We start from the raw sequence: 15,238 nt of genomic DNA, 5'->3' as shown, positions 1-15,238 counted from the left end.
TAACCCTTCCCCCTTGCTCCCCACACTGTGGCCTACACCCTAGTTCTTGTATGCATAAATAAATAAAAATAAATCTTTACCAAAATAAAAAAACATACTCCATCATGGCTCTTGCTCTCCTGGAATAGTCAGTTGACACTTCCAAGGGCCTGCTACAGCTTTACTAGGGGGCCTGAGCGGAGATGGAGGTCCTGATGGGGTTGAGTCTCCCTTGCACATGTGGAGATATCTGCTCTCCTGAATTTCTCAAGGGTCTTCGTGGTGCTAGTTGGTCACTATTCTTTGGTGTCTAGCAGGACTATGAACCTTGGTGTCACCATTCCTCACATACGTTAGGGCAGCAGCAACTGCATGATTTGAGCCCATGGTACGTAAATTGTCCTTTCTTTTCTTGTGAGACACTTCTCATAGTCCATCTTATGAAAACTGTTTCCTTCCCATCCCCTCAGCCTGTGAGAAAGTGTGGAAAATTCCCATGGTAGCATGTCAAGCTCTGGTGGCCACCATCACAGGAAGGGCAGGGGTGTGCCAGTGGACCTGCACGGACATGGGAACACTAATTTGAGCACATCTAGTCCTTTCACCTGTGTTCTTAGCACCTTCTGGTTCTTTCACCTACCTTCTGTTACACTATTGTGTATCATTTTCTGGAGTCTTGTCATGAGGATTAAGGTAGGACTAGTTAGGGTCTGTGTTATCCAAGCTATGAAAGAAAAATAACTCACAGACTCATTTTTTCCAGGCCAATATAAGTGCACTTTGCTGCTAGGTCTGGCTTCTTCAAAGCTATGTAGACTGCTGAACTGTGTTTGGGCTTGTCTTGTAAACCAAACCCTTGGAATAAAATCTCAGAGTAAACCAGGAATGAATGAATCTCCAGTATTTGGGACTGTTCTGAGCACACTGCAAGTGTTCCAGGAAGGTGGTTAGCAACTGCTTGACTTGACTTGTCATGATAGAGCTCAGGCTCTTGGCCTGAAAGTGACTAAGTAGCTTCCTGAGGACAGGGACCAGACTGGAACTGCAAGGGTGAAATGACCTTGTTGTAGTTTTTATTGCTTTGGAATTCAGTAAGTACTAAAGGTGAAATAACATTTGGTGCATTTTCCAAATCTTCTAAGGTTTGACTTTTCCCTGAGACAAAATAGGGACTACATATGCTTTTATTTGGCATGCCTGCTCACGAGCAGCTTTGCATAGCTGCTTCTCCCATGTCAAGTAATGACTAGTAAGAATACATTTCCCCATGTCTAGTAGAAGCTCATGCTCACTTTTGACTCTAGAGGTATGGTTCTCTACAAGAAGGAGGTAGGGCCTTCCTGGGGGCCAGATGATCACTGCCTTTTTGATTTTCCATACTTGGACAGAATCTGGGAGGACTTTGAGCTTTTAGGCAGTCACCACCTTCCCTGCCCTGCCCACACTTGACACTGTATGATTCTAGACCCTCATCCTGGTATCTGTGCAACCTTTTGTCTGTTAAAAACAGAACATCCTTAATTAAGAGACTCTGACAATAGCCCCTTGTCTCTACCAGTGACTGCTAATGTTCGGTTCATTGCCATGCATCTGATTTGTCACCGAAAGATTACTGTGTCACCCTTGCTAGGTCAGTACTAGGAGCTGAGAAAGTAGTGATGAACTCAGCAGTGGTTGACATGCTGCTCTTAGCCTAGAAACAAACCAGTCTACCAGAAAGATACCCTAGGATTACCTTCCAGCCTACTGGATTTTGAACTCTTAGTGGCACTTTTGTGATTCTGGTCCCTTCAGCTAGCCATCCAGTTTCATGGGCTCCTCATGTAGGCTTGTGCCCATACTGGGCCCTCTGGGGACTCCAAGAGCTAGTAGCCACAACCCTTACCCCAAGAGAGACTGAATGTCGAGTTGAACATGGGCATGTACTGTGAAGGAGGTTCAGCCAGAGAAGATGGTTGAAAAGTCTGACTCCATGAAGGTGCAGTACAAATGTCCTGGAGGGCTTCTGGAAGCAGAAGCATGATGAAGGAAGCAATGTCCATGTGTTGCAGCTGGCTGTTACACAACCTGGAGAAAAGGCCAGGGCATACTCCGGGTACAGGCTGCAAACCAAGTAAAGATTGTGGGATGGCAAGGTGGCTGAAGATGTAGCCCCTGTGACTCAAAGGTGTTACCATGAATAGCTCATAGCCTTTACAGACATGTGTTCCCTGAAGGTGCCAGGTTCTTGCCCAGTGTACCTCTGTGCAGATGTCCATGTCCAGGTGACCTGTGGACTCAGTACTGGCATACTTTTTAGACTGTGCCACTTTTAGACTTCGAGAAATTTAACATCACTCGGAGTTAAAGTATAAACAGTCGTTGAAACTGTTAGGTCATTCTACCTTTACTCTCGGGTAGCCTGTTCTCCTAGGAACAGTGATTAGAGATTATTTGAAGAAACAATATTTTTAAAAATTTTGAGTCTGTTTCTATTCTCCAATCAATAAAATAAAGGTAGATGTTGTATGTGTTTTTGTGTTTTTTTTTTTCCCCTTCATTTACAGGCAAGCCAATATTTTCAGTTGATATTCACCCTGACGGGACCAAGTTCGCAACTGGAGGACAAGGTATGTTCTTGGTGTAACAGGGAAAGCTCATGACCCTGCTACCTTGCTCTGCTTCTCTTGGTTGCCCATTGAGCTTGAAGAAAGAATATGTACTGTTTTTCAGTATGCATATGACTTGGTTTAAATATATGACTATCTTTTATTTGTACAGATTAAGTCAGAAGCCTTTTTTTTTAAATTTTATTTTTATATTCCCCATACAATTACAACCCCCTTATTTTGACCCCAACCCCTCCTTTCCCCGCCCCCCACTCCCCATAGTGTGTCTCTGGTTCATAGTTTTTTGTTGATTTTGATATTTTCTTTCTTATAGTTATTCTTTTTCCTGGTCCCTTATTTAAGTTTTCTAGATTCCTGCTATGAGTGAGACCATCCGGTATTTTTCTTTTTCTTTCTGGCTTATTTCGCTGAGCATGATCCCTTCCAGCTCCATCCATGTTGCTGCTAATTGCATGTGTTTATCTTTTTTGAATGCTGAGTAATATTCCATGGTATATATGTACCACATCTTCTTGATCCAGTCATCTGTTTTTGGGCATTTGGGTTGTTTCCAAAGCTTAGTTATTGTAAATAGTGCTGCTATAAACATAGGGGTGCAGGTGCTCTTTGGAATTGATGCTTCTGTGTCCTTTGGGTAAATACTTAGTAGTGGAATTGCTGGATCATATGGAAGCTCTATGTTTAGAAGGTCAAGAATCTCCACACAGCTCTCCATAGTGGTTGGACCAGTTTGCACTCCCACCAACAGTGCAGGAGAGTTCCTTTTTCAGAAGCCTTTTTTTTAACGCTAGTATGCTCTATAAATGTTATTGTAGCAGGTTTTTCTTTCTCATTCCTATATATTGGACAAGTATTAAGTCCATTTGCAGCCCCAGGGCCAAGCTAATTAAGTATGGAGAATGCTGGTGGTTCCATGGACAAAACCCCATCCCTAGAGGTGAGGACTGTTTAGTCTTTGTCTTTACCCTGGCAACATTTTTTCATCTGAAAATGGAGACAGAGTGGTTAAACTGCAAAGTCAATTGTGTAGATATTAGATCCATCTTCTGGATTCAGAATAATTCAGCTGGATTCGAGAACAAGTAAACCACAGGCAAGTAAAACATTTCACACCATTTGAAAATCTGGTCCATGGTATTACCAGTGTACTTCATCTGCTGTGTTGCATTATTGCAATAACAGCTGTTTAGAAAGACATAGTTGTTTTTCAGTCCAGGATACAAAGAGGGTGACACAAAGCGGTATTCCCATTCTAGAACAGGGTCTTCTCTCTGACCAAAGCCTCCGTGGACAGCACCTGGAAATTGCCTCTGTGAGTTCTAGTCCTCAGGCCAGGTGCGTTGACTTCAGACTTCCTGCATACTGCACACTGCATTAGCCAGGGCCCATAGGCATTGCCTAAGAACTCTGGACTTAGCTGGAAAGACGGTTTTCTCCTCATTTATAAGAGGTAGCATATCTTCATGCCCCGCTCAGCATATGAAAGCCTAGAAAATTGATTAGGAAATGTTTTTACATACTGACAGGAAGGTGGTTTCAGACATGCCTTATGGTAATTTTGAAAGGTCCATTTGAGGTTTGTTGTGCCATGTGGGTTGGCTCATTGGCCGGGGATCGAACTCATGCCGCAGTGGCTGCCAATAGCTTGATTATGCTGACTTTAACCCCTGTGCCACCAGGGAAGCCCCTCTGTAATAGAAAGTTAATGAGGGGCTGGATTTTTGTTGGCCATAATGGAAAGCTTAGAAAGAGAATTCATTTCTAAAATGCATAGCTATATTTTTAGAACAGTGTACTCTACATCAGCTTATGACCATAGGGATCCTAAATTCCCTCTTTCCGGTGACTGCTAAGGGCAGATAAGAAGGTAATGGGCCCTTTTTCTTGTGTGCAGGGCATATTTCAGACTTGGGTCTCAAAGTGTCCAGTCAGCTCTGGGAACAGCCATCAATTCCAGGCAGCATCTGGATGATGCTGGCAGGAACTGTGCTATCTCCTTGGTTGCTAGGATGCCCATGCTCAAATCTGAAAGGGTCCCAGGACTTATGCTTTTCTAGTCTCTCCATTTTACAGACAAAGAGTCTAGATCCTGGACAAATTCTGCTGACAAGTGTTAGAAGCTAGAACATAGCTCAGTCCCCTCTTGACTTTTAGTCTAGAGTTCTTATTCATAAAGTTAGGTTTCATAAAGTCATAAACTCAGCCTGCTACTAAAACCATACTCTTTTTGATCCCCATGATACTTGCCTTCTTCTTTTCTGTAAAATATGTCATTCAAATTCACTCTTTACCAATCTATGATTTATGCAGTCTAAGTGAGGATCTGTGTCACAGTTAATATTGTTCATAGTCAGATTTCTGCTTCTTACACATTGAATTATTTCTGCTTCTTCATTCCAGGACAAGATTCTGGGAAGGTTGTGATCTGGAATATGTCTCCAGTCCTCCAGGAGGATGACGAGAAGGATGAAAATATTCCCAAGATGCTTTGCCAGATGGACAATCACTTAGGTATTACAGAGTGGCCCTTTGCAGGCTTTGCGTGTTGGCAGAGTGCCCAAGGTTAGCACATGTGTTTGTAATTAGAAAGATAAGGCCCCGTGCGGCGGTAACTCCCCTCGGCCTGCTGTCTGAAGGCACAGATGTTGGCTGCACACCTGGGTGAGTTATTCAGCAGAAGACTCGGCCCGCCCACAGAACCATCTTTGGACAGTCTGCAGGTACCTCTGGTGATTTCCTGCTCATGAGTCGTTACTGCCTGATTCCATGGGGCTTTGGGGCCAGCAACTGGAAAGCAGTAGGATTCTGGGGAAGGGTGCATAAAGGAAAGTGCACCAAAATGTCTCAGATTGCCATTGTCACCCTGAGGTCCTCTGCTAGGACTCTTTTGTCTGTAGAACTATGTGGTTTCCTTCCCTGTTTTAGCACCTTAGTTTTCTGCCCTTGAGTATCAGGGTGACTATATACCTGGCTCTAGTTTCCAACCTAGCTGCCTCCCCTGAGATGTTCCATTAACAGTTCATTCCCTTCCTTTCCTGTGTGTGTTTTTTGCTCTCAGACATCTCTCTCAGTGTCCTCTGACCTGGAGCACAAGTCACTCATAGGCCATGTGTGGACCACAACTTGAGTAGTGTCCCACAGGCTAAGTTGTGAGTGTTCCCAAAGCTCTGATCTATCAAAGGGATTCCTGCTGGTCTTAGTTTATAAGTACAGAATGAACCAACCTGCAGTGCTGACAAGTTTGGAAAATCCAATTGAAAGGCTGACAGGTGGAATGAAGTCAGAGTTTTAAACTGGTCCCCTGCAAGTGCTGGAAAAAGCATCTTGGCCTTTTTGGCACTTGCCCTCATTTCAAGAGTAATCCTTATTCAGAAATACATGTCATCATTAGATAGTCCTTTCGAAGTAATAAGATTTTGTTATCATTGATCACTTTTCATGGAAATAAGTCTTCTGTTGACTGTATCTCAGTGCTAACATCTCTCAGATTATGTAGCTTTTCCCCCTCCAGACTCTGTTTTGATAACTTGTTATTATGGCACAAGTTGGATAGTGTTTGGATGGTATTGTTCTTCTGGGACTCTCGCACTATAGGTGCCCTGACTAGATCAGGTAGATTAGTTTTGATAAACCCTTTGCATCTTGCCAAATTCTGCATAAAGCAAGTGGGCATGACTATTGGATTTTCATCACCCTATTTTTTTTTTCTTCCTAGCATGTGTGAACTGTGTGCGGTGGTCAAACAGTGGGATGTATTTAGCTTCTGGGGGAGATGACAAACTGATTATGGTGTGGAAACGGGCTACGTAAGCATCATTTTTCCTTTCTAAACATTTTGTTTTTAGAAGCTTTCTTTGCTGGTCTTCATCATAGTCACTTTTCCCTGTCCTGGCACTGAAAAGTCCCCAGAGCTCCTTCATAAGTAGCAAGAAGCACATAGCTAGGAGCAACTGGATTGTGAATAGGGAGGGAGTCAAAAAGCCACCCACCTGTCTCTTCAGCTGCCCTCTTACCTTCAGTGTGGCTACAGGGTTTCCACCTGAATAAGAAAGTCTCATCTCTCCCAGTGCAGACATTAGTAGCTTCATTTGTTTTGTTCTTCCCATTATGTGAGATTTCCCAGCCTGTTCAATGATTAAAAGTCGCGGTGCTCTGATGGACTCTGTGGCATGGAATTCAGAGCCATTTACCTCATTCTGTGTCAGCCTCACCCTGGGGCTCTACAGAGCCTTCCCTAAAGCATTCTGTGTACCCACAATGAACTAACCATTGCCTGGAAAACTATTTTTCTTTAAACCTAGTCTTGGGACTCTGTTCTAAGTAACCAGCTCCCCAACTGACTCTAGGTGACTGTCAGGCTGGAGGATCAGCTCCTATCCCATTGCTCAGCCAAAGTGGCCCTGTGACCATGTTTTCAAAAGAAAAGGCTCATTGTTGCCTTTGACTCACTCATTTGCCTCTGAAACCTCTTTCTATGGGTTTGTGAAGAGTGTGTAGTAGTGAAGGGTGTTAATTGGAGGCTCAGCACCACCTCCATGGGTACCATGTAACTGGCAGGAACCTAGTACCCATGGTTCTAGTACTTTCTTCACCTCAGGTATTAAGGCAGAATTACTGAATTCATTGGCTTAAAAAACACAACTGATTTAGCTTCTGTAGGCAACATAATATAAATATATTTATATATATTTAGTATACAATTAGGAAAACTAAAAAATTATGGAAGAGAAAAATTGCAAATTTACCACCTAAAGAAAGTCACAATTGGGCCTCCCCGGTGGCGCAGCGGTTGAGCACTGGGTTGCGAAGCTGCCCCCAGCCTCTGCAGCGCCGGTTCGATCCCCGGCTGCTCCCCGGCCACCGGAGGAGGGTCCCACATGGCGCGCAGACCTCTCCTGCCGCCCGCTGCTCCCCTCAGCAGTGTACTTAGGTCCTTCTGCCTGCTCTGCTCCCCACTCTGGCTCTGGTGAATTCTCTCACCCTCCCGCGCTTCTGACTGTACCCAGTGCATGTATAAACAAACAAACAAACAAATAAATAAAAACATGCCTCTACAAAAATAAATAAATAAATAAATAAATAAAAATAAAAAATTAAAAAAAAAGAAAGTCACAATTAATATTTTAGTATTTTTTTCTGTTTTCCTTCTAATCCATTTTTCTGTCCATACATGATATCCATGTTACATGTATTTTTTTCTATACCTAGTTTTGTTGAATATAATATTCTGTGATCTGCTTTCACTTAATGATGCATTGTGAACATTTTCTTTTGCAATGGATATCTTTTCCTACAAGATTTTTGATGGCTCTGTAGTATTTCATCAAGGGTATGGATCATACTTTACCTAATCAGCTCCTGTTCAACAGTTCTATGCATTTTAGCCCTTGTCAGATTTTGCTTTGTTTTGTCTGCCATGATAAGTCGCACTGCAGGGAGCATCTCTGTGCAATGCCCAGGGTATTCCTGGGATACCTTTCTGACTCCTTTCTCACACAGGTACATCGGCCCCAGCACCGTGTTTGGCTCCAGTGGTAAGCTTGCCAATGTGGAGCAGTGGCGATGTGTCTCCATCCTCCGAAGTCACTCAGGCGGTGAGTGGGGCTGCCCATTGGGGAGGTCGGCCCAGCAGCTGTCTGAGATCAGCAGCCGCAACTCCATGGTCCCTGTGGACTGTTTTGGTCCTTAAAGCAGTCCAGTGTCTGGCTGTCCCTCCCCATCACCATCGGTCATACCCTGCCTGTCCCTCAACGTTATGCAGTCACTGTCCACTGCCTGTCTCCAGATGCATTCAGTGCCCCCCACTCCTGCCCTCATGGGGTATATGTTTATATCTTTAATGTAGAACTTCCCACGTTCTGCTGTTTATCCTGGTGAACTGAATCACTACCTTCATCAGTGGATCACTGAGTCCGTAAGCGCACTTTATTTATTCAACAGAAACCAGCACACAGGGGCTCAATGAAAAGTTTTTTACTTGACCTTGAGTATATTTGTAAATTGTTTTAAATAGACTTGGTATGAAAGAAGCATATTTTAGAGTTTGGACTGAGAGGAGTAAGGTCAGTTCATAGCAGTCTCAAGCCATCTACTGTGCACTTGGTTAGGTGTTAAGGGTAGCAGATTGAATACAACTTAATCTTTTTTTTCCTTAAAGATTTATTTATTTATGCATACCAGAACTGGGGTACAGGCCAGAGGTATGCGGGTGAGAGGATTCACCAGAGACAGAGTGGGGAACGGAACAGGCAGATTGACTGAAGTACACTGCTGAGGGGAACAGGGGGCAAGTCGGGGAAAGGTCTGCTGCACCATGTGGGTAGCTCCCTGGCTAGGGATCGAACTTGTGCTGCAGTGGCTGTGGATAGCTTCATAGGTTGTGTCTTAACCCCTTGCACCACCAGGGAGGCCCAGAACACAACTTAATCTTAACTCAGAAAGCCTGTGGTCTAGCTCACAGGTTTTCCAAACAAGGCGGGAGCAGAATCAAGAAAGGCTTGCTGTGAATAGTGTATTCACAGAATTTCACCACTGCTAGATATTTATATACAAAGCAGAGAACCTCATGGAGCTGACTAAGTAGGCAGAGGCCAGGTCATGGAAAACTTGTACTCCCTGTTGTGGAGGGTATTCTTTATCATGGAAGAGACAGGGAGCATTAAACTCCAAAGCACAAGAGGGAGATCATTCTGCCAGCTGTGTGGAAGAGGAGATTCAGAGGAAAACTGCAGGGACCTGAACATGGGCGATAACTATTGGGATAGAGAGAAGGAGACTGCTTTGGGAAATAGTAGGACAGGGCAAGGGGAGGACTAAGGGAGATTATAGCTGGGTGCCAGTATAGCAGGTGGTATCCACTACTGAAATAAGGGCAACAGGCTCATGGGACAGTGACAGTTTGGTGTGGGATGTGCTGAGGGAAATGTGTGAGGGAGTTGTGAAAGAAATGTGAAAAGACCATTGGAATTGAATCTATGGCTCTGGGGAAAGATGGGGCAGGAATAGGAGGTTTGGAAGGCATTGGCTGGCATCTATTGACAGTATGTGCTCAGCAAAATTCTTAGACGCTTGAAAGGTAAACAGACCCACCTCTTAGTGACTACCAATTCCACATTTGTGAAAGCTGACAGAGTAGCAGTGTATTATTTTCAATAACTAGAAATGTGTAACTTACTCTTCTTCACTGCTATACACAGTGGAGTCTAGTTGGGATTCTCTGGAACTTTGTGTACATACTGATAATGGTGTGCATATCATGGGCTGGGACCTCAGTGAAGACTTACAGGGTTTCAACCTGAGAGTCAGGCATGAGCTAACTTCTGGCCCACCACCCCATGGCTCTCCTTCACTGGCCACATAATGCTGCCCACCTTTAACAGAGTACCTGCCCCATTTTTTTCAGTGGTCCTGGTAGTAGGTATCAGTTGAACTATTAAGAAAAGTCAGTGAAAAAGCAGAAATAAATGAATAGAAGACATCAGATCTTTGGAATTAAAGTGTGAAAAACATATTTGACATATTTAATCAAGGGGTAGGAAGAAAAGTCTAATCAAAACTAGAAAAGGTCTAACCTAGAAGGGAAAAGTTATCAGTGTATCCTAAAAAGTAATGTTTATACTGTTAAACTAAAAAAAGAACAAAATAGTGAAAGAAATAGTTTTCAGAAAATGTTTTCAAAATTGATAGATAAGGTTAAGAAAACCAGAATAAAATAGTACCAATGAAGAAATTGGAAGCTACCTTCAGAAGTGGTTCCTGATCCTAAATTATTTTTTGATTCTTTGTTTTAAGCTTTTAAGAAAAACTATTCCAAACAGAAATATTTATTCTTTTTTTAAAAGATTTATTTTATTTATACAAGAGTCAGGGTACAGGCCAGAAGTGTGGGATGGTGAGAGGATTCACCACAGACAGAGTGGGAGCATAACAGGCAGACGGACCGAAATGACTGCTGAGGGGAGCAGCGGGCGAGACAGGAGAGGTCTGCCGCACCATGTAGGAATCTCCCTGGCTGGCCAGGAATCGAATCCCTGCTGCAGAGGTTGTGGACAGCTTCTCAGCACCGCACTCAACCCGCTGCGCCATCAGGGAGGCCCTATTCTTTTTTTTTTTTTTTAAGATTTATTTATTTACTTATTTACATATAGAATAACTGGGGTGTAGTCCCTAATTGCGAGAAAGGTGAGCGGACTCACCAGAAACAGAGTGGGGAGCAGTACAGGCAGAGCTACTGAAATATACTGCTGAGGGGAGCAGCGGGGGAGACAGGAGAGGTCGGCTGTGCCATGTGGGTTAGCTCCCTGGCTGGGGATCGAACTCAGGCCATCATGGTGATAGCGCTGAGCTTTAACCCCAGACCACCAGGGAGCCCCAGAAATATTTATTCTTTTTTTTTTTTAAGATGTTTTACTTATTTATTCAAGTGCTGGGGTGCAGGCTAGAGGCGTGAGAGGGTGAGAGGATTCACCATAGACACAGCTGGGATCAGAACAGGCAGATGGACCGAGAGCACTGCTAAGGAGAGCAACAGGCAAGACAGGAGAGGTCTGCCTCGCCATGTGGGTATCTCCCTGGCCAGCTAGGAATCGAACCTGCACTGCAGAGGCTGCAGGCAGCCTCATAGTGCTATGCTCAACCTGCTGCGCCACGGGGGAGGCCCAGAAATATTTATTCTTAAAAGGAAACTATAACCCTAGATTTCTAAAACCTAATAAAAATAACAGAAAACAAAACAATAGATGAATATGAATAAATTCAGGAAAATCATAAAGAGAATTTACATTTGAAAACAGTAATTCTTTTTGACTGAATATTTATAATAAAAGAATTTCATGTAAAGGGAATCTAAGTTTATATGCTAACAAATAAGGAAAACTCAAATCATCTTACTGAATGTTCTAAAATTAGATAATACAGCATCATTTTCTAATAAAAATGCTTTCTTAAAAAATGGCCATGGACTCCCCAGTGGTGCAGCGGTTGAGCGCTGGGTTGCAAAGCTGCCCGCGGCCTCTGCGGCGCCGGTTCAATCCCTGGCTGCTCCCCAGCCACCAGAGGAGGGTCCCACATGACGCGCAGACCTCTCCTGCCACCCGCTGCTCTCCTCAGCAGTGTGCTTTGGTCCTTCTGCCTGCTCTGCTCCCCGCTCTGGCTCTGGTGAATTCTCTCACCCTCCCGCGCTTCTGACTGTACCCAGTGCATGTATAAACAAAACAAACAAACAAATAAGTAAATAAAACATGCCTCTATTAAAAAAAATGGCCATGGAAAGCTATTTCCTTGACATATTACAGTATGTCTTTTTCAAACCAATGGCAAGGCAGGGAGGCCTTGTTCCCATTTATATCAAAAAAAGACAAGGAGGGGTGCTATGAATTTATCACTTGGAACTTCTGCAATGTTATCATACAGAAATCAGTAGATGGTGTATATATAATAATAAATAAAACAAAAATACAGAGAAATAATAGAGATAGCATTACTGCATATCAAAAAAGCCAAAAGTAATAACCCTCTGAGAACTTATAAAATCATTGAAATGCACTTAGGGCTAATAAAAATTAGTCATTAAATTAGTGTTATGTAAGAAAGTTTTTATCATTCAGTAGCAATAAATAAGTAGGCTCTAATGATAGAAAGAAAACTCTTATACAGTAAGATAAAAAATTATAGGGCCTCCCTGGTGGCGCAAGAGGTTAAGCATGCTCTATGAACCTGTGAAGTCTCTGCAGCATGAGTTTGATCCCCAGCCAAACTACCCACATCATGCAGCAGACCTCTCCTGTCTTGCCTGCTGCTCCCTTCAGCAGTGTATTTCAGTCATTCTGCCTGTTCTGTTACCCACTCTGTCTCTGGTGAATCCTCTCATCACCCGCGCCTCTGGCCTGTACCCCACTTCTTGTATGCATAAACAAATCTTTAAAAAAAAGATCAAAAATTATAAATATATCCAGGAATAATATTATGGAGATGTATGAGATTTTTAAGAGTTCAACCACAAGGGGCATCCCCTGGTGGCGCAGCAGTTGAGCGCTGGGCTGCAAAGCTGCCTGCAACCTCTGCAGCGCGAGTTCTATCTCCGGTCACCAGCAAGGGTCCCACATGGCGCGCAGACCACTTCTGCCATGCCCGCTGCTCCCCTCAGCAGTGTATTTCGTCGGTCTGCCTGTTCTGTTCCCCGCTCTGGTGCTGGTGAGTTCTCTCACCCTTCTGCACTTCTGACTGTACCCAGTGCTTGTATATATGAATAAATAAAATCTGAAAAAAAAAAAAAGAGTTCAACCACAAACCATTTTGAAGAGATAGAAAAAAACACTTCATAAATGGAAAGACTAAACACAGACTTTTGTCGCAAATTAATACTTATTTAGCAGATATTTATTGTGTGCCTGGTATGTTCCAGCTGCCAACCTACCCTCAAGGAATTGGCATTCTTATAAAGGAGACAGATAATAAACCAGACCTATAAGAAACCAGAGAATAAGTGCTAGGGAACAAAATGAAATAGGGTGCTTTTTTACCCTGGATTCTCAAGGCGGGGGGCGCTTCCTGAGAAAGTAACATCCAAGGGGTGATCAGATGGAGGTGAGGCAACCGTCAAAGAGCTCTCCAGGTAGAAGTAACAGCCAGGGCAGAGACCCCAGGTCAATGACCCTGGAACCTGGATGTATGATTGGTGTGCTCAGGAAATTGCCAGGGGCTGTGGCAGAGGGTCTCAGGAGGGAAGAGGAGCATGGATGGGTCTTGAAGGGCTCTTCTCTAAGTGAACTGGGGAGGCCCAGTAGAGTTCTGAGCAAGGAGTGACGAGGTCAGTGGTGGCTGTATGGAGTACATATGTGAGGCCAAAGGCAGCAGTGGGGAGACTTGAGGCTGCTAATGTAATCAAGGTGAGAGACAGTGGCAGATAAGACCTGGGTCATAACACTGGAAGACAGAAGTGGTCAGATACAGATTTCTTAGTGGATGGGATAGGGAGTGTGAGGTAAGTAGAGGAATCAGGACAGCTTCCAATCTACAGTGTAAATAATGGAAAGGATGTAGTTGCCATTACCTGAGATAGGTGAGGTTTATGAGTGGGACAGAAGTGTTTTCTGGGGGGTTTGTTTAGAAATTCAGTTTTGGATGTATTAAGCTTGCATTGCCTACCAGTTGTGTAAGTGCAGCAGCTGGTATTTGCATATGAGTCTTGCCTATAAGAGAGAGGTATGGATGTGAACAGTGAGCAAAGATGGAGCTTGCAGTCTGAGGAGATGAGGAACTAGCAAAACAGACTGAGACAAACAGGCTAGTTTAGGTAGTAGAGAGCAAGTTTGAAGGAAAAGAAAGCAAACACCTCAAGGTCAAGTGGGAACTGAGGATTGAACATTGGACTTGATAGGTGGAGGCTAATTCATGTTGTAGTTGTTGAAAACCTAAATGCTCAAGAAGACTGGGGCGAAGCTCAAGATGGATTGAACCTGACTGGGTTTTGTCAGATGCATTGAAAGCACATGATAAGAGCAAAGGCGGGGTGCTTTGGAACTGAGGGTGGTGGGCTCTAAGATGGCTAAGGAGATAGACAGTAGAAAGCCTGTAGGATCAGTGCATTGTTCTTACCTGGCAGATGAATGAACCATTGGAGTTCAGAGTGAGCTGGAAGCACTGAGTTAGTGGTAGGAGTGTGGGAGGGTTGGACCAGAAGTATGAGACCAGGGAGAAATTGCAGTGATTTCTCAGGGAAGTTCTCTTGGTCAAAAGAGTAGAAGCCAAGAGTAATTGGAATGTAGAGGAACCAAGAGCCTTGGGTTTGAAAAATTATCCTTTTGGAATCACAAAAAATAAGGACAGAGTGTTGGTGGGGACAACAGTGACCAGAAACTTAAATCTTTAGGGGAGGGGCAGAGGTTGGATTGGCTTGGGTGTGTAGCTCTGCACTAAGGTTGTAGAGTCTGAAGAAAGAAGCTTCATAACTGGGATTTAGGGAAACAAGATGTGACATAGATTTATTGCAGAACTCCGTAGTGACTCCAAGGGGCATTTAGAAGGGTAAGTAAGGTTGCAGGTGAAGTCAGTCAAAGCTGTGGTGATTGAATTACTCCGCCATCAAAAAGGATAAACTCATGCAATTTGCAGCAGCATGATGGACCTGGAAGGGATCATGCTCAGTGAAATAAGCCAGAAAGAAAAATACCGGATGGTCTCACTCATAGCAGGAATTTAGAAAACCTAAATAAGGGATCAGGAAAAAGACTAATTATAATAAAGTAAAAATTACAATCAACAAGCAACTATAAACCAGCACACTACGGTGGGGGAGAAGAGAGTAGTATAAAAACAAGGGTGGTGGGAATTGTACGGGGACTATAACAAAGATGAAAATGCATACATTGTACAAAAATTGAAAATGATGTAAAAAATATATAAAATAAAAATATATTTTATTTTTAAAATTAAAAAAATATTACAGAATAAACCATAGTTTAAAAAAAAAGCTGTGGTGATTGAAGCTCATGGTTTTGGGGATAAAAAGAATGTGGTATATTATGAAGAAAGCATGCTTATCAATAATGGAAAGTGAATTATTCCCCACATATGATAGAGGAATCATTAAGCAGTTTGGGGAAAAGGGAAGGTAATTTAGATCTTCACTAAATACAGCATGCACCAAAATA

At 43.3% G+C, this 15,238-nt stretch overlaps 1 protein-coding gene across 1 annotated transcript in view; it reads left to right on the top strand.

The window, feature by feature from the left end:
• Positions 1-15,238, top strand: part of HIRA (histone cell cycle regulator) — a gene marked incomplete at both ends in the record, with an annotated part of 90,516 nt that overhangs the window by 21,039 nt on the left and 54,239 nt on the right. Inside the window, 4 exons of the mRNA XM_084245220.1 lie at positions 2,526-2,588; positions 4,989-5,099; positions 6,304-6,394; positions 8,088-8,182. Of these exons, the coding sequence (XP_084101346.1) occupies positions 2,526-2,588; positions 4,989-5,099; positions 6,304-6,394; positions 8,088-8,182 (360 nt within the window). The remainder of the gene's footprint in view (positions 1-2,525; positions 2,589-4,988; positions 5,100-6,303; positions 6,395-8,087; positions 8,183-15,238) is intronic.

Source organism: Talpa europaea, assembly GCF_964194135.1.
Source record: "Talpa europaea genome assembly, chromosome: 10".
NCBI classification, from domain to species: Eukaryota; Metazoa; Chordata; class Mammalia; order Eulipotyphla; family Talpidae; genus Talpa; species Talpa europaea.
The sequence above is the reverse complement of the archived record's forward strand: the minus strand, read 5'-3'. Positions and strand labels throughout refer to the sequence as shown.